General features: G+C 40.9%; 1 protein-coding gene across 2 annotated transcripts in view; it reads left to right on the top strand.

Moving 5' to 3' along the window:
• The window catches only part of MRPL21 (mitochondrial ribosomal protein L21), a 42,627-nt gene extending 18,419 nt beyond the window's left edge, over nt 1-24,208 (top strand). Inside the window, exons 4-8 of one of the 2 annotated variants that reach the window (XM_060261199.1) lie at nt 2,929-3,092; nt 7,883-7,935; nt 17,626-17,729; nt 18,231-18,296; nt 24,199-24,208. In XM_060261199.1, the coding sequence (XP_060117182.1) occupies nt 2,929-3,092; nt 7,883-7,935; nt 17,626-17,729; nt 18,231-18,295 (386 nt within the window). In that variant the 3' untranslated portion in view covers nt 18,296; nt 24,199-24,208. Of the gene's footprint in view, nt 1-2,928; nt 3,093-7,882; nt 7,936-17,625; nt 17,730-18,230; nt 18,417-24,198 lie in introns of those variants that run through there. The other variant, XM_060261198.1, reaches the window with a different exon arrangement.
• The last annotated feature ends 2,389 nt before the right edge of the window (nt 24,209-26,597 follow it).

The raw sequence follows: 26,597 nt of genomic DNA, 5'->3' as shown, positions 1-26,597 counted from the left end.
GGCAGAACTTGGGAAAAGCTCTAAGGTCTAGAGCTGTGCAGTTATATCCCACTTGTACTATAGTGGTAGTTATATCCCACTTGTACTCCCCAGCTCCCATGAAATTGCTCAGAGAAAGAGCTGCTTTGGCAACCTGGAAAGCCATTACCAGACAGGGTTAGCAGTACTGATCTAGGTGGACCATTCTGACTATTTTGGTCTTGACGGCCTCAACGTTTTATAATCTTAAAACAAGGTGTGACTCTCTCAAAAACACAACAGAGAAGCAATGTTCACAGCGGTAGGTTTGCATTGTGATGGTTGTGTTCTGCCATCTTTGGAAGACTGACAGTGGCTCCTTAAAAGTTAGGGCACAGAGGGAATAAGATAATTAAGAACCAGGAAGCGAAATTGTCCAGACTGATGATAGATGAGGACTTTGTTAGGGTATTCTACAATCATGAACAGTTTTCTTAATGGAATACCGCATTTAAACCACTAGATTTTGCTTTTCTTTTTCAGCAACTGATGCTAGTAAAGCATCACAGCCATCTTCATAATCCTTTATGAAAGTCAGTTTATTCAACTTTGCTTACATTCCTCCCCTTGTGCATTGCATTAAAGACCTTTTGACTCTAGTAAGCATGGAAAGAGACCAAATATTCCTTTGGATCAGAGACTATTATTGTAACTGGTTATCTTATCATCCAACATATATATGGGATTATATTTGACACAATGTGTATAGGAAAGAAACTGACCAAACCAACAGAGCTAATAAAAGAAATACAGAACAGTATTACTGATCTTATTCTAGGTTCATAACTCCAGTCTGAAAATTTTGTGCTGGCATAATGAAAATGCACTTCTAAAATTTTGAAAATCTGAGGGCTCGTTAGAAATCACAGGAATGAACAATTTGGAAATTACATTCCACTTCTCAAGTTCTCATCTTCCAGGATTCTCCAAGCTCTTGGGGGCTTATGCAGGATAATTTTGTTCCTCTTCCCCCCTTTCATTGACTCTCAGCAGTTGGGGGCGTGTCTTTTTTCTTTGAGTTAACCCACTGTCATTTTTTTGTGTGTATCTGGGAAACCCTGAAAAGGTGGAGATCCCTACTTAGTCTATGGGTGAAGTGGTTTTGCTGTTTTCATGATTGGCACCAGGGCTAACCACATTGCTATTTGATCCGAGGATTCAGATATCAAATAGTTACATGGGCCATGTACTCCTTGATTAGAATTGATCCACGGCAGACTCCACCACATCACCAAGGCCTGTCCTATGACATCACAATTCTATTCCCCTCAAAACATTTATAACCAGGACAAAAAAATGTGCTTTTCTTCCTCTGGCCCAACCAATCTGGTTCTGTAGTTTTATACCATTTGACCTTGCAAATCATAACATCGAAAAAAGCCAGGAATCCTGCAAAGGTAGAAAGCTCAAAAATAAGAAACTTCTTTCCAGAATAAAAAGAATAACTGCCTACACCTACAATTACCAGCTTCTAACCCAATGTCTTTTCAGGAAAGTACTTTCAAGACATGTTATTTTTCCCACGTTCCTCTCTTTTCAATAAAGCTGTCAGCCCCAGCATAAGAGACGGGGAAGAAGGATGTTATGCTATGACTGCATGACTTCACTTGTCAATATTTACCCCCTTTTCCTAAAAGAACTCACGTTGCACATGGTATGCTTGGGGGTGGGATCTGCTGCATAAGCAATGATCATAGGGCAAGTTGTATTCTGCTCATCTTCCTGTCTTTCCTTTGCCCTTCTCTGCCCTTTCTTGAATCTATCATCATCTAAATCCATGATGGAACATCTGTTTTTTGCTACTGATGCTTGCCCCAGCTGGCACCCACAATCTGCCCTCTCTTTCTGAGGCATTGCAGGTCCCATAGCAACCACTCAGTCCCAGCCAATTATATTGGGAGGCCCAAATGTATCATGTGAGAAGCCCTTCTTCTGTGACGCATCCAGGCCTCTCACTGTGGCTGGCTGGGATGTGGTGGTTGCAGGATCATACTTCAGTTCAGGTTGAGGCAATAAAGTCGCCATAGCAACTCTGCAATGTCCAGTCATGCACACCCTAGGAGATTGTGCAGCAGTATCCATTTTTTGGTCCCAAGAGCATTATCTCTAGCATAGAGCAGCCTCTAAGAATATAGAAGTTGGTCATCCCTGTTATAATGATGAAGTTATAATTAAACTATAACAATTATTTTTATCCTGCTTTTCAATTTAAAAAAATTGACTCTCAACAGCAAAAAAAAAAAGACAAAATGCAGTGAAATGTTCCTTGCAGAAATGAATCTCAGCTGGGTGCTTTCTAGCCTTCCATCGGGTGGTTTTCTTGATGGTGCAAGAGAAAGGAGCTGTCAGGTGGCATAGGATCCAGGCATAACAGAGAGCTGCCTGGCACCTTTTGGGCTTTGTGTGTCTGGATGGATTTTATGTAAGTGACATTTGATATATTGATTGCTGCTTTGGATTTTTATTTTATTTATTTATTTATCTATGACTTGTATCCCGCCCTTCCCACAAGTGGCTCAGGGCGGCTTCCAGCAATTGAGCAACATAAAAATTAAACAATATTTAAATATATAAACCATTAAACATTTAAAACAGTTAAAACCTTAAATACCAGTAAACGTTCCAAATACATATAAAACATATAAAACAGAAGTCTGGCAAGCTACATTGAGTTCTCATCTTAACTAGGTGTAGGCTAGCCGGAAGAGGGTCGTCTTACAGGCCCTGCGGAACTGGACAAGGTTCTTTCTTTTAGGAAGAAAGGCAAGATATCAGTGCTTTAAATAAAATGGACATCATGTAACTATGCAAGAGTCATTTTCTCTGAGGCTGGCATACACACAGTCCCAGTATGCACATTCAGAATTCATACTCACTTCATTTCTTTACTAACTTATCAATTTTCCCCAGACCTTCTACAGAAAGTGAATGAACTGATTGCTAACCAACAATATGGAAGGCTGTTTGCAGTTGTCCATTTTGCCAGTAGACAATGGAAAGTAACCAGTGAAGACTTAATTTTAATTGAAGGTCACATACCAGCTGAATGTGGAGACAGAATCCGAATGGAGAAGGTAAGCTTTCTATTATCAACCATTTTATGCCCACAGAAGTATTTCTTTACAGTCCTGGTGTTTTTTATAAGTGAATTCCTGAACAGCACTTGTATTAAAACTTCACATCTCTAAGCATGTTTGAGTTCGTCCATATGTGCAATTCTAATTTTCTCCCCATAATTGGGTCCAGGATGTGTGAGGACAATCTGGGTAATTTCTATGACTGTAACATTTTGAAAAAGGGCAGCTGTGATTATGGAAATGCCTACCGTTGTCCCCATGCAAACAGCCATGAAGGTTTCTGCGTTCTGTTAAATAGGTTGATACTTTCAGAGAGCACAGACTTTTGTTTTGCTTATCTTCTGTAAATGGTTTCATTTTCACTCAGGGCAAAACTACATGATACAGCATCCCTGCAGACAATCTGGGGATGCCACAGCCATTTTATTTTTGGGTTAAAAATGACATGGGGCCCAGTCCTGCCTAGGATTATGGGAGGGAGGAGAGGCACGTGTGCTGCTTTTCAAGAGCTCAAATGCCCCAAAGGGGTAGAAAGGAGCCTGTTACCCTCCCCCTGACACATTTGTGAGTAGGAACAGACCCTTACAGCATTTTTAAAGCAACAGAAATCCTGAAGTAATCATCTAGCTGTCCCCTCAGAGCGATCTTTTGCACAGACCCATTAGATTTAATATTGAGGAGGCCACTTAGCCTTCATAGAGTCTTTAAATCTCCTTTCAAATTCTATATGATGATTAGCATCATTTTTTCCTTATCAATATAGAATTGATTGTGCTTCAGTTGCACTAGTGTTTTGGAAGGAAACTGAAAGCAAAATAGCAGGATCTCCAAGGACCAAAAGTATATTTAGGACCATGTTTTGGATAATGAACCAAAGATTACCATTACTTTTAAATATTACATATTGGACAATGTCTTCTCTTTCTATAGTAATACTTTATTTAAACATTTATATCCTGCCTTTCCTCATGGTTCAAGGCAGCTTACAATAACAGTTAAAAGCATCTGCAGTAAAATCGAAAAATAAAATAGCAAACTCCTGATCTCCACCTCCCTTAAAAGATGCCTGCCGTTCAAATCCTCTCAAAAGTCCTAGCAAACAGTGCCTCCTGACAGAATAATGTTTTAGAAGCAATAATGCACTAGGTAAATGTATGAATCTATCCCCCTTCTGAAAAAGTATTGGAATACCCCATAACAAAAATGTTCATTGTTAAGTTCACATGTCACAACTGCTTGGGGTGGGGAGGGGGCAGAATCATGTCCCATTTATAGAGGGTGAATGTGTGGAAATGGGCAAATGAAGCGTTTCATGGCATGGAAATAAATAACATCCCATCAAGCCTCTATTAAGGAGCAGTATGCTGTTCTTGAGGCCTTTTGGCAAGCCTAACATTTTACCCAAACTAGGTAGCTGAAGGTGAACTTTCTGAAAGTGGAAAACAATCCTAGTCACAGAAACCCACATTATTTTCTGCTGGGTTTTAACTTTAAGCCCACAATATTTTGAAGAGAAAAATAATAAAAGATAGTTTATCCATTCAATTCAAACCAGTCAGTGTCATTCTTCTAGGTATTATTCCTAAAACAGAAGTATGCCTTTAGAATGATGGCACTGATAAGAAATGCCTTCCTAACAGTTTGATCTATTGCTGTTCAGTGTTGGTACACCTATATAATTGATAAATGCTACTTGCTTCAGATAGCATTTTATAACCGTTAGGGGCATGTGCTTCACAATATCCAGCTTAATCCACTTTTAATGTTATCATGGAACCTGGTGATCATCGTGTGTGTGTGTGTGTGTGTATATATATATATATACACATACATATATATATTCTAGTCAAGTGCCTACTTACACAAGGGGGCGGAGCGTCGAGAGGGAAATGGTGGATGCCTGATCCGGTAGCTCTGTCTGAAAGCCCTGAATCCCTGCCGAAAACCACTCTCCTCCACAGAAACTCCTACTTTAATTGATGAGAAAAGCTGGGGGAACTCTCTCCCCAAAAAAGCAAACAGCAAAGGCAAGTGTTAAAGCGTCCCTAAGCAGGGAACGCTGACCGTTAGGAGAAACCACGAATATAAAAGACGCTTCAGAAGAACCAATCACTGCACTTACCTTGCAGAATATACTTAGAACAGCCTTGCAGGACACAGAGAAAACTATTTTGGACAAACTAGACTTTAATCTGAAGGAAATTATTCAACCGCTGTCTGAACAAATTATCTACAGCACAAAAAACCCCCCTGATCTCACTGCAGAAAACACTATGAAACTGGGAACGACATTGCAATCTGAAAACTTAAAACTACATGCAGAAACCCAGACTTTAAAAGACAGAGTACTTCAGTTGGAAACTCAAGCAGGATCCCAGAACCTTAAATTTAGAGGCTTTGATGAAAATCCAAATGAAATCTCAACACTTATTCAAGATATGAGTGTCTGGCTGGCTTCCATCCTCCAGTTTAAAGAAGGACTGTTCCCTGTTTTACTCAAGGCACATCAGATTGGAAACTTAAGCAAGGCAACTAGATGTCAACCCAGAGATATCCTGGTCTCCTTTGCAGACATAAGGCAAACAAAAATGGTTCTTATTAAAGCCAGAGAACTAGGATATCTGACTTTTCAAGACCTAAGAATCCAGGTGTACCCTGATTTACCTCCTGAGGCTCTGGCAATATGTCAAAAGCTTAAAGTAACTATGACCAAACTTCGAGATGAGCACATTCCTTCTCAATGGGTCACGCCTGGAAAAATCATGGTGAACAGGAACGGAACTATTTTATATGCAACAGATGAAGACAATAGTGCGAACCTTTTGAAAACCTTGGGACTGGAAGCAACCACTGACCAAAGCAGAAAATCAGCAAAAAGAAAACTATCATTGTTGGACACCCCGGACAAGCAGCAACAATAGGAACACATATGGAACACAGCTTGTTGAACTCTTTAAAGCCTAAAGATGACATCAAGCGAAAAGTAACTTCATGGAGATTTTGAGTGTATAAATACTACCAACAGAGTGGAGGGACGGGCAGTAATATGGTTCTGCTGCAAGTTTGTTATTTAGTTAGACTTACAATAGTAGTGGTCATAGGAAAGACCATTACTTGGGCTAGTGGGGGGTTCTTAGATAGTAGTTTAGTTTTAAGGGTTGTAACTTACTAGAAGATACCATCCATTTAATATACATTTGATTTGTTATATTACTTTTGGCTTTCTAACACTTCTTCTTCACGACCCCTTTTTCTTTTTTTTCTTTCCTGTTTTCTCTCATCCTTCTGAATAGTGCTTAAGCTTCACTTTTATCATTCTCTTAATTTTTCTTTCTGTTTAAGGTTGGTAGGTCAGAGTTCTGGTTCACCTTTTTAGCTGACTGTTGTTCTTAACATATTATTGGTTAATGGGTATACGCAGTTTGTAATTTCTACTATAATAGCTCATAAGATATAGGTAGGACAATTTTTTGGAAACTGAAGAACTTTAAGGGCGTATTTATAAGTAATAATTTCTGAGCAGATCTGTTATGCATTTAATCTGCTCTTGGAATGTGAGGGGACTTAACAACCATATAAAAAAAGAGAGTAACAAGTGCCTACTTATAGAATTATTTAGCAAGGGGAAGAGGTTTCTTATAAACCTATTTCTGTGGCGTCCAGTACTGAGAGGCCTTCTCTGGGTATTGAGCTCTTATCAGCCATATACTACATCTTTGGATAGAGCAGATGAAACATTTGCAAGAAACTGACAGCTGGAAGGACAGAAATTCAGGACAGTGTGAAAAGGTCTTGCTTTTATGTTTAAGCTTTCAGTAAATCCTGCCTGCATCTTGTCAGGATTTAACAGCACAACTTAAGAAGATCCCAGTTATCTGCTTTGCATGGCTTTGTACTGCTTCACTGATGGAGTAGCTGGTTAGAAAGATAAGCAAAAAAGACAGTTCTAATAAATTGGCAAAAATAGTTATCTTGTCCACAATGGAATGCTACCTGTGTTCTTGATGCCACTGTTTGAATTCCACTGAACCCAAAGGATAGCTAGATCTGCCTTTCCCTGTACATGTATAGTGTCCTCTGTGTTACCAAGGAAAGGACCGCCACAAGAAGTCCCTTTTCCTTTGAAAGTGTGTGGAGATTACAATAACTGACAGAATTTCTTTGTGACGAATATAGTTAAATGTGTTAATTCCTATCTGTCATCTCTCAGAAGCAAATTTTATCTTGTTTTCTGTTTTGTTCTAAGTGAGCTTAGTTAAAGGTGAGAACACAGTTGTCAGCAACTAGAGTATGTATTGGACTGGCCTGTTTCTTCTTTGCCTTCGAATTAGTCAGCTGTAAACTGTCTAGAAAACAAAATAACCATATTTTAATGAGCCTGTTCTTCAAATAAAAAGGTAAAGGTAGTCCCCTGTGCAAGCACCAGTCATTTTCGACTCTGGGGTGACATTGCTTTCACGTTTTCATGGCAGACTTTTTACGGGGTGGTTTGCCATTGCCTTCCCCAGTCATCTACATTTTCCTCCCAGCAAGCTGGGTACTCATTTTACCGACCTTGGAAAGATGGAAGTCAGAGTCAACCTAGAGCTGGCTACCTGAACCAGCTTCTTCTGGGATTGAACTCAGGTTGTGAGCAGAGGACTCCAACTGCAGTACTGCAGTTTTACCACTCTGCACCACGGGGCTCTGGTTCTTCAAATGCATTACCAAAATTCTGATGCTGTTGCTGGCTAATGATATTGTGGCAATGACACAATTATGGCTGTACATCCTTCAATCTTGCCTAGGTATTGCTGGTTGGTGCAGAAGACTTCACTCTGCTTGGGAGGCCACTTCTGAGGTAAGATATACTTTGGAATAGTTCTGTCCTTGAAGTTAGCTGTCAGCCTTATAGAAATATTTTCTGGACTGCAGTTCACCAAGCAGATTAAAGGCCATGAAGCTCAGTATCTGGGAGGAGGCTGAAGATTATCTCCTATTTCAATTTCTATGCCTGGGATTTTCCCCTCAAAGTTTTAGTTATCTTGCCTATGGAGTGGGTCCAAGACAATGACTCCTGGGATCCATTCTGTGGGGTAGTGAAACAAATATTTGGCACAAAGAGCTCACAACTTTCAGGTCAGCTTCTGAGGGAGGGGTTGCTTTCCACTGTACTGTGTCTTACCTTCTCAAATTTGCTTTCCACTGTACTGTGTCTTACCTTCTCAAATTACCGAATTTGGTCTGTGTTTGAGGCCATGGTTGTTCCACTCTTGAAAAAACCAACCTTGGATCCTTTAGATCCGTCCAATTACCACCCAATTTCAAACCTACTGTTTCTGAGTAAGGTAATTGAAAGGGTAATTGTTTAACGGCTCCAGAGTTTCCTAGATAACACATTGGCACTGGACCCATTCCAGTCTGGCTTCCACTGCAGCCACAGGATGAAGACTGCTTTGGTTGCTTCTGCAGACAGCTGGATCAAGGCAGGTTGGTGCTGCTGCTGCTACTTCACCTTACAGCAGCGTTTGATGTGGTTGTCCATGACCTTTTGGCCCACTGCTTCATTGACATAGGAGTTCACAGGACTGTCCTGAATTGGCTGTCCTAGGTTCTCCAGGGTCAGGGACAGAGGATGCTGTTGGGGGAAAGGGTATCCTCTAGACACCCCCTGATGTGTGAGGTGCCTCAGGGGGCTATCCTCCCTCCAATGTTATTCAGTGTCCAGCTGGTGCAGAGATTCAGGCTGGGCTGTCATCAATATGTTGATGAAACCTAGCTTTACGTGTTGGTGGGTAGCCAGTCAGACTCTGTCCCAGTTAATTTGGCTGAGGGTTTGGAGGCCGTGGTGGGATGGCTAAGGCAGAGCTGGTTAAGGATGAATCCTTCAAAGATGGAAGTTCTCTGACTGGGTTGGGGAGAGGCTGGTGTGGAGTGCCAGCTCCCAGCTCTTGACAGTATGCCACTAAAACTGGCACCTACCATTTGGAGTTTGGGGGTGATCCTGGATGCCTCCCTGACAATGGAGGCCCAGATCACCAATACTGCCAGGCTAGTGTTTTATCAACTGTGCCAAGCCAGGCAACTGCCCCCCTACCTGTCTTGCTGTGACCTAGCCACTGTAATCCATGCAACAGTCACCTTCAGATTGGATTACTGTAACTCACTCTGTGTGGGCCTTCCCTTGAGGCTGACCGTGAAACTGCAGTTGGTTCAGAATGCAGTGGATTGGGTCCTCACAGGAACCCTACACACAGCTCACATCTCTCTGATGCTGCAAGAGCTGCATTGGCTTCCAGTGGAGTACAGGGTCAGGTTCAAGGTGTTGATGTTGACCTTTAAGGCCCTTAATGGCCAGGGACCTACATATTTTTGTGACCACCTCTCCTGGTATACCTCTGGAGAGCCTTGCATTCTGGTGATCAATATCTGCTAGTGGTCCCCAGCCTGAGAGATCCAGCTGTTGTTGACCAGGGCTAGGGCTTTTTCTGCTCTGGCCTCAACCTGGTGCAACTCTCTGCCAATTTCTGTCTAGGCCTTGTAGGATCTACTTTCTTTCTGCAGGGCCTGTAAGGCAGAGATGTTCTGCCAGGCATGTGGTAGAGGGCAGCAACAGTTCAACCTGGTACTCCCATCTCCACCATCTCCCCACAAGATAGCAGCACCACTGGAAGTGTAAGGTTGGGCATGGAATGTGAAAATGGTGATTCATTTCATTTTGTGGTTCATTGGGCTGCTCAGTTTGGTGGTTCATTTCATTTCATGTTTCTTCAATTTTGTGAAAAATTCATGATTCATTTAGTTCAGGAAGGCATAGAATGGCTCCCAAGTGGGCTAGAGATGCCAAACTTGCTGCAAGCGCTTCAGCAGACTCTCCTAGACCTGCTTTCCAAGTTTGGTGCGAATTGGATTTGGAGGGAGCTGAGCTACAGCCCCCCAAAGCAGGTGTCCCCCATCTAGACAGTTCACTGGGAACTAACTAGAAACACAGGGGGCTGGGGAATCATGTCTGGAAAAACGAACCAAATGACATGCCAAGAAAAAAGCTGGTTTGTGTTCGGGTGCAGCAGGAACAGATGAGCCAGTTTGGAATGAACCATGAATCAGCCATTTTTAGCATGAATCGCACAATTTGTGGTTCGGTTTGTGCCCATCTCTAGTGTGCCTCATGATGGGCAGTGCTTGTCAATTCCCCACTTCTACCTCTGACTCCACTGTCCCCCAAATGCAACATTTAAGGAGGACATTTTGGACTGCAACGGGAGTGGGGAGGCAGAGAAGTTGTGGTCTGTTGGTGGAATGAAGATGTAAGTCACACATCCAGGCAGAACTTTCACTTTTGCAAGGAAACAAGGAAAAAATTTTCCCCTTTATTTTTAGGACCTTATTTAAAAACAGCAAAATATCTGGGGGTGGAGTCCATCTGTCTGTCCAACAGATAAAGCTAGGTGTCATTAACATACTGATGGCAGCCTGGTAGACCAATTGGGCACATATAGATATTGAACAACATTTGAGAGAGGATCACCCCCTGCAGCACTCTTCATTCCAGTGGGTACTGCCAAGACATCCTCTCACCAAGCACCACCCTTTGTCTCCAACCATGGGAATAGGAGGAAAGCCATTGTAAAACAGTCCCCCGTATTCCTTTGTCAGCTCATTCAGGGTTGCCACTTTCTGGAAAGTCAGGGAAATGGAAATTGGTCGGGGAAAGTCAGGGAAGTTGGTCTAAAGTCAGGGAAATTGTGGTTAAAATATATTCAGATTGTGGATTTTTGACCTGCTGCTGCAAGAGCATGCTCTATTCTTGTGGCAACTGGAATAGAGAAGTAGCAGAATACAAGTTAAAATTAATGATGCCCTTTCCCAGCTCCATCTTTTTCTTAGCTCCACCCCCAGCAACCAGCCTGATGTGTTTGTTGAGCTCTGTCTGTGCATGATTTCCAAGGTCTGCCTGTAGCATTTGCAAAGCAAGGCTAATTTAAATGTTTAGTAATATACAAACTTTAAACATCTAACTGTTTTCATCCCCACCTGTTAGTACTGCATTTAACTTACATATAAAGATAAGCATGTTTTTGGGTACGGAATGGACATTTTGTCTCCTGCTAAACCCAGCACAGAGTTGCAAATGATTTTTGCTGCTGTTGGATTTCACAGACAACTAGCACTTTTTACTCTGCACCATGCAAAGTAAATTTTGAAAATGTGATTGCTTGTTCCTATTGGAGTTTACAGAGTAACAGCGCTCTCACCCTCTTTCCTGACTTTTCCCATGCGTAAAGGTTGCAAATGAGGGTTGTCTGCTTCTCTAGATTGCAGAAACTCTACCTCCTTTCTTGCTGCTGATCTGCTCTTTGGAAAGTTCCTACTTGTTAGCATTCAGAGTTTACTTGAATTGAAGTTTGTATCTTGTGTAATTTTGGGGGCAATTGCAAAACAATATGTTGCTGCAGTTAATATTGAAAGAAGCTGATATTAAATCTCTTACTTTGACTAATATTTTTGCAGTTGAGACGTGTGTAGTTGAAGAGTGGAACATTTCATTACCTTGCTTTAAAGCAACACAACCTATTCATTTTTTAGCTTGTGGTTATATTTGAATGGTCAGGGAAATACACAAATGTTGGTCAGGGAAATGAAAAATAAAATTTTAGTGGCAACCCTGTCATAGTTTCTCCTTACTGCTAACCAATGGGACCATAAAGTTAGTTTCACAGTAACCATCTTCCAGTAGTTAAAAACAAACCAAAACTGTCACTACTCAATTTTGTTACATTTTAATTACATGCACAAATCAACTGCCTCCAGGAAGATAATCCTTTTACTTCTTAAACATTTTTAGAAGAGGATTGTACTAAGACTCTGGCCCTGTGGTGTGTGGTGCCAGGAGAAAAGGAGACAGGTGCAAGGACTACTACATGAGATCAGTATTGTGAGTTGCAGTGTTGTCTTGGAGTGGAAGGGACCTGTGCTACTTGAACATCGGGAGCCTTACTCACTCACAGTTTTTCAAATTTTGCTATACAGTTTGACTATACCATTGCTATAAGTTTAACATCAAACCAGAATATCAGGATTCTGCATTCAGTGGCACATTTAGTGTTTTTGCAACACATGACTGGAATGAGCTTATCATGGAACTTTGATAAGGAGTTCAGTTAAGAGATGAAAAGTTTATTAATGGCTGTAATGTCAATGAACACTATATCAATTGGGTCATGTTTTATACATTGCTTAGTTCATTTAACTTAAATTGACCTATTTTCTTTCCTCTTAAGTAGAGAAAAGTTCTGAATTAGAAACAATTTTGGCTTTTGATGGCTGAGGCTGCTGTTGACCAGATACTTTTGTGCGGCATCTCCCCCATTCTTTTCCTGGCATCTCACATATAGATCCTGGATCCTTTGAGGTTAAGGCACTGGTTGGCAGCATAGGGACTGTAAATAAGAAAGTTCTTGTGTGTGTGTGTGGGCAGGGGGTTATGCAGAAAGTAGTGCATACAGGTTACCTTAAATGTTACAAACTTGGTTACCTGCTTGGCAGTGCTTAGCTGTATTCAACCAAAATCTAATGACATTTCCTCATTCAGTTTAGGGCAGTTCAATTTGATATGGTGTATACTGTAGTTGTGCAAACTTAGCAATAGGTGCCAATCTCTGTTGCATTGTGTCATGAGGGTTTGTGGTAATGGGGCCTTCCTAGATGGCTGAAAGGACAGACGGGGCCATATTGTATGTTGCAGAGGTTTGGAGGGAAGATTATACTGTGTGCACACTATCCATGCTTCCTAGCTTGGCAGGATTGTCTCCCTACAAGTGTGGGCTCCTGGGCAAGCAGTAAATGTGATAACTGCTTAATTTGAGTGAATTGATGAATGCAAAGCTTTTCTGCTCTGGTGCTGATTTTTAAAATTTAATCACTGTTAATATTAGAGCAATAAATTTCTGTAAATTCCAGTTTTGCTCAGTGCTGTTTATACCATTTTATGATTTCCAAACTCTCTTTCTTGGAAGCAGGATAAAGACTAGCTCATAGTAATAGCGCCAACAAATAGATGGTAGCTAAGTATTTTGTTTGTTTCTCCTAGAGCTGCAGAGTTCAGCTATTAATGTCTCTCAAGAGGTTAACATTTCCTTTATCCTTCTCTGCGCTCAGTCATTTTACATTTATGACAAACATCCCTGGTGAGTGGGCATTGACACGGATACTTCATGTTTCAAAACACATTCACTTGACTGACCTTTTCAGTTGGTTTTTTTAAAGACAGAATCATTCATTGGCAAAATTATCTTTAAATGTCTTCAACAGGAAAGTGATTCCAGTAATGAGCTTTTAATGCTTCTCTGGAAAGGAAGGCATGATGAAGTGCCAGATCCCAGATGCATTAATCCTCAGACTTCCTAAGACATTAGATTTTCAGAAAGCAATGGTCTTGGTGTTGTGGATATGTATGTGCACTTCTTAGAATCAGGTTACAGTGAGAAGTCATAATCATCCCGTTAGGGGAGGGCGGGATATAAATTTGATAAAATAAAATAAATAAATACTTTACTCTTTCTTTCTTCTCCTGTTCAAATTGAATGAATAAGGTAAAAAGAACGTTTTGTCGCACTAAGGTGTGAAAAGAGCTATGTGCAAAGTTTTCTCAAAACTCTAAAAGAGCCAGTTTGGTGTAGTGGTTAAGTGTGCGGACTCTTATCTGAGAGAACCGGGTTTGATTCCCCACTCCTCCACTTGCACCTGCTGGAATGGCCTTTGGTTAGCCAAAACTTTGGCCGAGGTTGTCTTTGAAAGGGCAGCTTCTGTGAGAGCTTTCTCAGCCCCACCCACCTCATAGGGTGCCTGTTTTGCGGGGAGAAGATATAGGAGATTGTAAGCTGCTCTGATTCAGAGAGAAGGGCAGGGTATAAATCTTCAGTCTTCTTCTTCTTCTAAAATCCACACAATAGCATGTGGACGCTCTAGTTTAAAATGCTTTTCATATCCAGGCTCCTCATCAGCCTTACTTACTTTCATAGACTTTGCATGGTGCTGTAAAGGTTGCTTTCACGTGGACATTTTGCTCCATGTTCCCCTTACCGAACTGCACCTTGGGGGTGCTTTCATGCAACTTCATTGTGTAATCATACACCTTCTGGCTTTTTGCTTTACCCTGCGGTTTCCTAAACCTGCTTTGCTGATATCTTTGTGTGAAGACGGTACTTGGGACAGTTTTGGAATTTCTGCACCTTCCCCCTCCACACACGCACGCACGCACACACACATCCAGTGCCATTTCTTCTCTCTCACACATACCAGCAGACTTTTTATTAGCTCTTTTTAAAAAGCAGTAGTTACATCATTACAGTATCATTACACTAGTGATAAAACCTGTTATAAAAGATAAACATCCTCTTAGAATAACAGAAGCTTATCTGCGAGGCCATTAAATCATAAAGCTATATCCCTGTTAGGTCCTATCTTGGAAGGGGAATGCAGAGACACTGTAAGTTTAGGATTTGCTAGCAAAATACCTTTTCTTATTTCTTTCTAGTGGTTTGCCTAAAACTAGCTGTCTGCAGATTGTTCCCAGTAGCTATGCTTTCTAGGATTTATGTTTAGTTAATAAAGTTCTATTTTACTTACAGTCTTTGGGTTTTCTCCGAACACTACTCAGAAGATCCTACTGGGAAAGCTAAGATTGGTCAATTACATTGACCAGCTCCTTAAGTTCTGAAAAAGCCTGTGCTGATGGATTCAGATAGAAAAGATAGAAGGTTGGGAGAGCAGCCCACATGCCTCTGTTTCTCTCATACACAATAGATGCTTGCAAAAAATGCCAGATTCAAAAGAATTTCCTTTTGCAGGTCCTACCTTGGAAGGCTTCCCAACAGGCAGTGGCAGGAGGTGGGATTGAAAGTAAAAGCTTTTAAACAGCAGGCCCTTTTGGTTCTTAGTCAACTCAGAATATGTGGCTGAATCCTAACAGAAGGAATAGAGCAAGGGTGGCTGAGGGACACTGAGGACAAAGGACAATACCAACTAGGAGTTTTGAAAGAAAGCCGACACCAAGCTCACCAGTGGCATGGGGGAGGTCAAGCAGGAAGGGCAGCACGGATAATTTACCCTGCGAAGAGTCTCTGTGAATGCCTCTGCTTTTGTAGGAGCAATGAGAACACAAGGGGGACTCATCCCTCTATGAAAGCCATCCTAAAATTCATAGCTCATAATAAGTGAAGTCCATATCAATAGCTAGGTTAACTTTCCAGAGACAGACAGTATGTCTGGATGAACTGAGATTTTAAGCCAGCTGTTTTCAGTCTGTGAATAACTCATTGTCCACTTGTCAGGACTATTTTTTTCCAGTACTTGATGTCAGAAGAATCTATAAAAATCAGCAGTGCTCAAAAGCTCGCTGGTTGGGCTTAAATCCTGCTTGCTGGTCACAACCAGGAAGCTGATCAGTCATCATAACCAGGAAGCTCATCTTGGGTGTTTCCATTCAAATTCAAAAGTTGTTGTGTGCATAGCTGCAGACTGCTTTCTTACAGCAGCCATCCCCCATCATCTACTTCTTTTTGCTCTCATGTTGCAGCCAATTTATGGCAACCCATAAAGGCAAGAGATGCTCAGAGGTGGTTTGCCATTGCCTGTCTCTGCATTGTGACCCTGGCATTCCTTGGTGGTTCTTCCATCCAAATACTGACCAGAGGTTGGAAGGGATTGCAGGGGGAATATGAGGAAAATCCCCATCTGTCAGCACTCTCTGATGATTGTTGGTTGAATCCATCCTATTTGCATCATGCTATCATAAATTTAGATGGGATATTTACTAGTAGAGCCAGTTTGTGTAGTAACTTGAGGAGCCAGGCTGATGCCAAAGCACTAAAAGATGAGTAACTGTTAATATGAGGCTTTTAATTTTAACCAAACGGAATTTCAGAGAGCCAGTTTGGTGTAGTGGTTAAGTATTCAGACTCTTATGTGGGAGAACCGAGTTTGATTCCCCACTCCCCCACCTGCACCTTCTGATGTGACCTTGAGTCAATCACAAATTCACACAGAGCTGTTCCTCTCAAGAGCAGTTTCTCTCAGAGCTCTCTCAGCTCCACCTATTCATAGGATGTCCGTTGTGGGAAGGGGAAGGGAAAGGAGATTGTAAGTTACTCTGAGACTCCTTTGGGTAGTGAAGGGCAGGGTATAAATCCGATCTTTTCTTCTCCTCCTCCCTTTTTTGTTTTTTCTTTTCTTTTTTCCTTCTTCACAGTATGATAAAACTTCTGCTTTACAGCAGGCTTTAAGAAAATATTCTAGAGATAATTGGTTCAGAATAAGTCTTTTGCCAAAATTTTTGAACAGTTGATAAGACATCAAGCTCTCTGGGAAATGTGTCGATCAGAATATTTTATTCCATCTGTTTATCTTACTGCTGTTGTTTGCAAATATAATGGACTCTGTGTTGGGACATTTCACTGTCTGGCTTCTAATCACCATGACCTGGAGCAGTCTTTGCTTTCATATATATAGGATTGTATTCTGCCAAACATGAGTGTAGCATACTGGGCGTCATGCATCGTCTCCATTTTCCCCTTCTTCCAGAAGCTCCCTTTGATTATCAAAAAGCTTATGATGGAAGTCTGGGACCTGCATGGATTAAAAACCACCATGTGAGTTGAGGCGGGGGGGGGGGGGAGCTGCAGCAATGAGGGGTATTGGAAAACTCACCCCTCCTCCCTCTTCTGCTAACATTGCCTCTTCTACCTCAATGTGGCACCACTCAGCTACGTGGCTTTCTTTTCGAACAGGTCCTATAACTTCCAGCACCAGGTTTTAGGGGGTCAAATGGGGCTGTTAGCACAAGGAGAATGCAAGTACACTTAGACACCTAGGTAACTGGCAAGTTCTTTTTGGCTTATGTTTATAAAAGATCCCTGACAGACAAGTTACATAGGCCCTGAGTCCTTCTCCTTGCCTACTCACTCATTTGCTAATTTTTTTCTCTTTCATTTTTGTAAAATCATGTATTTATATGTCCCATATAACACAGTCAGGACCCAAGGTAGGTGACAACAATAGAAACAATCCAAAAGATGATCAAAACATATAATTAAAACAGAATTAAACTGCATATGCCAAAGCCTGCTAATATGTGTACATTTTGCCTTTTCCCTAAATCTCTTCTTCCCTCTCATATCTCACCTTGTCTAATGCAACAGCTTTTTAGATATTTTTCTTGAATTCTTCAACTTGTGTAATCTGTTTGTCACCATTATACATGTTACTTCTCTATTCCTCTCTCTGCATTGGCTCCCTCTGATCTTCTCACCTTGTATTGAACTTCTCACACATCTACAGTTTCCCCTTCTCTTGTTTTGTCTTTCTTAGAAAGTAAGCATGGGATGACTTATGTCTTCTTTTTAAGTAAATTGTCTATCATTCTATAATAATGCCTATTATTACTGTTGTTGTTATTATTATTAACAGTATTGAAGTTTTCCTTTTTATAGCAACTCTGTTGATAAGAAAATATCAATAGCTAGTCTGTTTTGTTTTCACCATTACTATACAGGAAGGACCTTGTCTGTGTGGAAGCTACTGTTATTGAAAAGACAGAATCTTGGCCAAAAATTAACATGAGGTTTCGTCGAAAATGCCATTTCCAGAGGAAGAGAAGTAAGATTAAAATATATATAATCCCATTTTTTCCCAATCCTCAGAACACAGAATGATGTAGTTATGCTTAGCTGGTGCTATATAAAATCAATATGATGTTGGAGTATGATCCACAATGATCACGTTTCCAAAGAGTGCAATTGTGTGTGTGCATGTGTAGGGCAGAACAACCCATATTGTTAGTAAACCCTTTTCAGTTCAGCTTTCTGTACAATAAGTGTTGTTCCCATCAGCCATACCCCAATCTTTATGTATGAATCCACAGATGTTAACAAGCTGAAATCTTTAGGCACGCTTTGATTAGCATGTTAACAAGGTTGTTTCTTTGGAATGACAGCTTATTCCTGAGTACCTTGGGCAAGAATCTTTTCAGATGCTTATGACTGAAACCTTTAACTATGCTTCCCTCTGATCAAGATTGCTCCATTATTTGGGCCTTTATTGTTAACATACTCACCTGTAAAGCTGTAATCTAATTCTTACTTTTTCATTCTCTTTCAGTTATGATTCAGCCACAGACAATCCTGAGGATAAACACCATTGAAATTGCTCCCATTCTGTCATGATAAATCTTGGTTTGTTCATTAGAGCTTTAGGGCAATATGAAAAAGAAAAATGTTTCCGTTGCATTCTGTCATTGCCTCTACTAGAAATGTATTAGTAAATAAAATTCCTGTCCTACCATTATTTCTCATTTGGAAGTAACTATACTCATAAAATTGGTAATCAAAGTATTCTTTCTCCTCTGATAGGGATTTGGGAAGAGTAATATAGAACAGGTGTAGACCAAAACTTGTAACCCCACACTCAAGTCAACCACAACCAATCAGCTAAGTCTGGTATCCCTACAAGGAGCTCTATAATCATGTTTTTGTTGTCTGTCCAGGACTGCAAAGATGAGATGGGGTGGAGTGGCAATGGTGGTAATTGGCACCAATACATGATGGGTAGACTGTGTTCATGGGTTTCCCAAGTTATACAGGTTTGACTTGGGCTTTGTTGTGTCCCTGTGCACTCAAGTCTGGCTTTTCTGGTTTTAGCAATGGAAAGGGAAGACATTAATTGTCCTTACAGAGCATCTTATGTTAAATAGCAGTACTTCTGTGTATGGAGTTCTCTGAATCACAGCTGCATAATAAAAGCATTAAACCAAGAGTTTGTCTTTTCCAAGAGGACCATATCATGCTAAAAATTCCACCCTGCATTAGGCAAGGTGATCCCATGTCCAATCCCTGGCATCTCTAGTTTAAAGACTCTCAGGCAGTGGGAAAGAGCCTTCTGTCTTATGAGATCCCAGACAGCTACTATCAGTCAGAGTAGATTATACAGAGCTAGAGACTCTGGATATTATTATTATGAATTTAATTTCTATCCCACCCTCCCCATGAATAGGCTTAGGGTGGGTTACAACGTAGGAAATTATACAATAAGTCACATTAAACTTGTAAAAACATCAATTAAACAACAGTAAACAGTAATAAGATGGCAGTTTCAGTGCAGTTTCAGAATTTAGTGGGTATGGCCTAGTCCATGGACTTCAAATTTAATGGCTGCTTGTCAACAACAGCTGGACAAGTAGTTTGGCAGGCATTCAGCAGCAATGGAGCAGGAGGGGCTGATAGTATTGGACATCCAGTGCTGCAACGAAGGTTTGATTATGTATAATGCATCAGCTTTGCTGTGGATAGGCAGGAACAAGTCTTGTCAGTGCCTGGATGGGTGACCTCCTTGAAATCCTATATCAGCCATCTTAAGTGTTGTAATGGGATAAAGATGAGATTCAAATTCAGTTTTCAAAAGATACCAAAGGTCTAAGGCAGCTTACATAGTTCAGGGTTTTTTGGAGTCCATTGTTACCAGCAGATACTTTTTCTTACTTGTTTAGTCTGATTTTTCCAACCCACTTCTCTGTCCAGAGAATATTCTGATGAAATAGGTTCCAAGCCCGCATTATTGCAAGGAATGTATTCTTCAGATAGTCGCAACCCATTTTGTCTAAAGGAGATAAAAATCACTGTTTTGCTCACTTCTAAAGCTATTAATTGAGAACCCTGCTTGAATCCTTTAGTGCAGGGGTAGGGAACCTTTTTTCTGCCAAGGGTCATATGGATATTTATAACATCATTCGTGGGCCATAAAAATTATCAACTAAAAAAACAGTGCTCCGCTGAGGAGAATGATTCAGGCCAGCAAAATTAATGCAAATAATTGTTTTTCTATTTGAAATGTGGGGAGAGCCTAATCTGGCGCGTGCGCGCACACATACACACACGGCCTGCCGCCCTAGGCAAATGCAGGAACTCAGTAGCATATTAGACCACATCCCCTAATATTAGCATATTAGGTCACACACTCATTAGCATATTAGGCCACACCATCTGGGATAATCAAGTGCAAACTGAACTGTGACAGTAACTTTTCCAGGCCCTGCATCAATTCTGGCTGGCCAGCCAGGCCTCAGGGAGGCTGCCACATGACTCGGTTCAGTCCAGCAATCCCCGAGGGTCACACCAAGTGACCTCGCCCTCAGGACGGTGGTTCCACACTCCTGCTTTAGTGCTTGAGTTTAATGAGATGGATTACTAACAGTTCATTTTCCCCATTTTCTTATTCATACTGACAAAATGAACCATTTTCCTCTTTTCAGTCCTCTGAGAAGCCGCTTAACCAAAAACTAATGATCTGTTAGGAATAGCCTGCATTGCTACATGGGATATTAATTCATTTGATGGCCTGATTTAATATCTGCTTTTATAATTAACTTTGCAGGAACAATATTGTGCAAACTTTGTTCTGAAATACAGGAAATGTCATATAGGTTTTCTTCAAAGTGCTTACCTGGTACAAAAGTGAGAGAAAGAAATTTAGTAATATGAACTGGGCTGATTTCCGTTAATGAGTTCTGACTTTTATTCCTCAACCATATTGAAAATATCCAGTTTACCAACCAATTCAAATTTTTTTAAAACAGATTTGGTTCCACTGAATTCAGCTGTTGCATGTGATATTATCTAGAGTCTGTGGGATGATTCACGTAGGCAAGTCTGTCACTTGATAGCTGTAAGTGATGACTATCAGAAACCCAGCACCACAAGTCACACTTTCACATTTGCTGTTGTTATGCATTATATTTCAGTGGGTTAAGTTCACACATTTGGATCCCAGTTTCAATCTGCAAAGAAAGAAAGTAATATACTTGCATGCCTGGCCCTGTTCTTACTTGTGTTCAGTTGTTAAAATTCTTTGAACTCTAATGAACAGTATCCAGTCAGATCTTCCATTGTCTCAAAAGCTGCAGTGAATATGATTTTTAAAAAACTTAACGGCAGACATAGATATGACACTTTGTTCAAATATTTGTGGCTGTGCTAATTTCCATGAGAAGAGCATTACAACTTTTTCCAGCTATAGAGTTTAAAAAAAAAAAAAATTAGACACAGATTGGTGCTCGGCCTCAGCTTGGTCTCTTTGGTGTCTGTGGATGTGGGCATGACAGCTTTGTTAGGAGTCTTTGGACTCATTCTCTAACCTGATTTATCTTTTCAGCATGACAGATTCATTCTGGCTGCTAACAGAAAATATGCATTAGTGGCTTGAATTCAGAAAGCTGGGCATGAAAGAAAATGTGTTTCTGTGCTTGTGAAATACAGGTGCCATGCAGGTGAAATAGTCTTGCAACAGTTAATAGGCAAAAATGAGCTCAGGCCCCAACTGTAGTAAGTCTTGTTGAAGTCAGTAGCAGTAGGCATTACTTAGCATGCCTGCAGTATTCACCAGCTGTTACATACATGATCTCAATAATCCATACAACTACTCTGTTGCTGTTCAAGGACAAAGTCACGCCGGGCCCTCCTGTCTTCTACCATCCTCCTGTAGAGTAGTCCAATAAGGAGGGGGGGAGCACAACTTGCCTGAAGCTACCAGATGAGTTTATGTTAAAAGTGAGACTTGATCCAGGAACGTCCTTTGTATCTCAGTATACTCCTAAACATGCACTGGATGTTTAGGATTTACTTTTCGGGGTTTATTCTCTAGGAAGTATGTTTCTTCAGTGCAATTTTATGCAGAGTTAAACCACTTATTTTAATGGAGTTAAACTGGAGTAGCTCTACCTAGGACTGCATTGTATTGTAGTCGCTATTGGATGATAGGTGAAAGAGGCTGCTCCAGGTTGACTAGATAATTCAGCTAGGATAACGTTTTCTATGTCTAAAGTCTTTGAGCCTTGTCTCCCAAGTTTTTAAAATGTATGCTGCTATTTTAGTTATTTTGTTGCAGCAATCAAAAGCATGCCTCCTGGCTATTCACAAAGCAGAACTGCATAAAATTATCAGAGGAGAATGCTCTTCTAAGAAACACGCATACAGTGTAATTTCGTTGACCTGAGTGACCTGGAAGAAGGCCAGAATACTTTGCTAATCAGAAGCTGAGATATATGGGAGTTGTGTTTAATTAGCACTTCTCTGACCTAAGGATCACATGAGAATTTGGCTAACCAGGAACTTCAGATCATCATGATTCAGGTTAGGCAAGCTGCTGCATTAGAATAATTACAATTTATGAGAGACATGCCGAGCCACAATAACAGTTAATAGCATGAATGAGATCTTTCATTATATAATCCCTTTACAGATCATTTAATTATGTGGTGATGACTTGTCTTGCGGCTCCTTTCCCCTTAATCATGAAATTAAATCAATTTCTGTCGTTAAATATAGCAGGGGTGGCCAACGGTAGCTCTCCAGATGTTTTTGCCTACAACTCCCATCAGCCCCAGCCATTGGCCATGCTGGCTGGGGCTGATGGGAGTTTTAGGCAAAAAAACATCTGGAGAGCTACCGTTGGCCGCCCCTGAAATATAGTATCAACTAGGATCAGGTTTGTATTGTGGCTACTGTGTTCCAAAATCATAGCTTAAAGGGAATTTCTGGATTTGTCTTTTGAGAGGAGTCATTCTTTTTTTACGATGCACTTCCCTGATGATCATGCCTTCTTTCCAGTTTCAAATTCAGAATATTCTTGTATTCTGCTTTCAGGGTTTTATGCTCTGGCAGCACCAGAACTTTGGAACACCCTTCCAGAAGCTATAAGGGCCCTGCGGGATTTGTCTGCGTTCCGCAGGGCCTGTAAGACCGAATTATTTAAACAGGCTTTTGCGGTTTGAAAAAGGGCTGCCGCCGGACATCTTACAGAATGCTGGCAATCACAGTCGAGAATTCAATACCGCCTATATTGTACTGAAATAGCGCCATAGAATGGTTTTAAAGTTGATATATGTAAATTATGGTTTTATATGTTTTATGGATTGATTGTATTTTATGATGTTGTGAGCCGCCCTGAGTCCGCTTCCGGAGAGGGCGGGATATAAATGGAAAGTAATAAATAAATAAATAAATAGAAAAGCATTATTTTCATGTATTACCTTCCTCTAGACCTCAGTGCACAACACTAGTGTACCAAGGAAATGCTTTATACAAATGCGTCTGATTATTGTGCCCATTGTTGGAATTTACAATTCTAAGTTCCAGTCATTATAGGTTTAATACTATTTACCTGTTTCACTATTGTCTGCCTGACCCAGTAAGAAGAACTTGGCTCTCTGTCAGTAGAAAGAAAGCCCGGGAAAGACTATTTGCTTATCTGTGTCAATTGGTCAGTTAGTCAGGTGACTTCCTTTGTCCAGGTAGAGAGGTCAAGAAGAAAGGGGAAGTATCCTCCATTAGTCACGTGTCTTTCATTGTGTTGGGATGCAGGTCTTAGAGCTTGTTTTCTATCCCAGTTCCCCCATCCCTGTAGTAATAAACTTATGATTTGTTTTCATACAAAAGGCTCTCTCAATCTCATTTCAATTCAAGATCCATCAAACTGTTTGAGTTAGAGAAATTGAATTTCAAATAGAAATACCGTTAAATGCTTTAACAAATTGGAAGCATGGGCAGTTTTTGATTTAACACCCATCAGATAAATTTATTCATGTGCAAAGGCTTGCGATACGTGCAACAACATTCTACAGGCAGACCACTTCTGACGTTGCCAACTTGCCAGTCGCCTTTCCAGCTGCCTTCAGATCTTCTCCTTTCCAACCTTTCCCCCAATGTCCAACTTCCCAGTTTGCTTTCTTCTTTACAGTATACACACGTCATTAAGACAGGGGCTGTAAATATGCTGTCCTGACCTGTTTGTACAGTTTGAGCTGTTTGATATAATCCTGGCAGTTTTGATTGTTTTTGCTGTAAACCGAACACAGCAAAAATAAAAACTCTGAAACCATTATGGCACTCTCTCTCAAACAGAAAAAGAGAATTCTTTTTTAGATCTCAGGATTTCTTAGTTGGAAACAGCATTGTTGTTTTTTTTAAATGTTAGTAATACATGCTTTACCTAGCTAGCTATTGATATGATCTGTGAGGAAATGTCACTGTTTCTAGCCTGTCAAGAAATCCTTGGTAACACAGTGCTTCACAAGACTGAATCCCTGGTATAAGCAGAAAGGAGGGAAGGCTTATTGAAGTTGTGGAGAGACTGTCAATGCAACATATTATGTATTGATCTTATAACCCGAACAGCACTATTAATAAAGCCAGAATGTGCACGAGATAAAATCCCTTTTCCTGTAGAATGTCCTGAATAATCTCTCATTTAGTATCACCATTCACCCTTAAAATATAATCCTGAATAAGATTTAAGTGTCATTCTATTTTTGTAAGTGTACAAAAAGGCTGATATGATATGAAATGACTATTACTCCATTTGAGCCTTCTGCTATATTACATTATACCTCCTACTGGGAATTGTAGGAAGGGGATAACAATGAATGTGTTGGCCATGCAAAGTTCATTAGAGGTAAGACACTAATTAGTTTTAAATGTCTCCTGGGGCTTGATTCTGGAGCTTTCAAACAGGGTTTCTATCAGGGCAGTTGAACTTGAAATTGATACAACAGGCAAAGAGTGTTAAAGATGTGGTTTTTCCCTCACAGTTGTGTGGTTCCTCAGCTGTTTGGGGTCTGTCTGAAGATCTCCTTCCTTTTGGGGAATGCTATAGAAGCACATGCTGGGAGGGGCTTCTCCTGAGTGCAGTTAGTAAGCTGCCTGCTAATGTCTTAACTCCTGGGTCTGGAGCCACTATTCATAGCTATAAATCAGAGTTTACTAGAGGTCAGACTCTGGGGGAAAAGGCACAGATTTACTGGGGGCTTGTATCCTGGGGCTTTCGAATGGAATTCTAACAGGTGAGTTGAGCATGGGAATTTGAGGGGGCAGGAGAGAACACCCGTTGTCTGAGCTTCCTGAAACAGGACTTAAAAGCACCACATCAGAAAGGAAGGCTGTGTACTGAATTATCCTTGCTGTGGAAACTTGCACAGATTCAGATAAGCACCCTGTTTCACTCTAAAACACCTTTAAGTAACTAAATCAGTTATAAAGGTAGAACAGGAGCAGGTACTATCCAGTGTTTTGCAGGGAGTGCCACATGTGTGATTTTCTACCCACTTGGTGGAAATCGTGGATGTGTAAGTCAGTGCATGGAGTTCTTGGCTGTCAGGGAGCAGGTTTGTTCCCTTTAAACTAAGGTTACTGACCTGGAGAAGCTGAGGCAGAGAGAGAGGTTTGGAGGACAAAACCTTCAGGGATTTACCAGGACAGTCCCACTTCTGTGCTGGCAGCTTTTCTGCTGTTGTGGATAGTCTGAAGGCTGTCAGTCTGAGGATGAGAGATGTGATCCCTTAGAAGGAATCCCTTCCTTGTGTGATGGACCAATATCCTCTCATACCAAGGACACCCCTCCGGGGTTGGGGGGAGGTGGACTTTGGCAGTGGGTGATTCAGTTATTAGGAATATAGAGAATGGAGTATGTGACAAGCAGGCATTTTGACTGCATGGTGTCTTGTCAGCCTGGTATGAGGGTTGTGGACATCACACACTGTCTACATAAAATGATAATGCTGGGGAGGAATCAGCAGTCATGGTGCACATTGACAAGTTACACTAGAAATTGTAATCATATGGTTCTGGTGAAAAAATATAGATTACTAAGAAAATTAAAGGCCTCAAATGTAGTGTTTTCAGAATTGCTACCAGTTCCCTGCTCAGGGACGGACAGCTAGACAGGCACAGATTAGAGGTCTGAATTCTTAGAAGGGAAAGTGGCAATAGGAAGAAGGGTTTGGATTTTTTGGGCACAGGATACTTTCTGGGATAAGCTGAACGTACAAAACAGATGGGTCTTAGTTGAACTCAAAGGAACTATGCTAGTGGTTATATCAAAAAGGTGGTAGAACAGCTTTTGAACTAATTCCAGGAGGAAAGCCACAGAGCTGTAGAACTGCTTTGGGACAACTTAGTCCAAAGGGATGACAGCATAAACAGAGAAATATTAGTGGGAGCACATCTGAACTTGGAAGTGAGAGTAGGATGACAAAGAAAGGCCATGTGTGGAGACTATAGTAGGAGTCCAAGTAGGTGAGGGTAACTTACTATTTGTGTCTATATGCTAATGCTAGAAGCCTCCAAGCCAGCATGGTGGAGCTGGAGTGTTTGATGCTGAATGACAATTCAGATGTAGCTGAGGTCTCAAAATCATAGGGGAATAGGGAAAATAAGTGGGATACATTCATCTTTGGTTATACGTTTTGTAGGCAGAACAGAGAGGGACAAGTTGGGAAGTGGTGTACTGTATAACAAAGGGGGTATAAAGTCAAATAAGATCTAATGGTGCACTGGAACAGTTGGTCACAGACCCAAGGAGAGGGGCAGTGATCTTGGTTCTGGATAGGATCAAGATCTGGTGCAAGATGTAGACTTTGTTGCACCAATTCGGAACAGGGTCCACGATGCTATTAAGTTCAGCATTCACATCATTTGGAAA

Source organism: Heteronotia binoei, chromosome 21 (genome assembly GCF_032191835.1).
Source record: "Heteronotia binoei isolate CCM8104 ecotype False Entrance Well chromosome 21, APGP_CSIRO_Hbin_v1, whole genome shotgun sequence".
Taxonomy (NCBI): Eukaryota; Metazoa; Chordata; class Lepidosauria; order Squamata; family Gekkonidae; genus Heteronotia; species Heteronotia binoei.
Note: the sequence above shows the minus strand (reverse complement) of the source record. Positions and strands in the feature narration are given on the sequence as shown.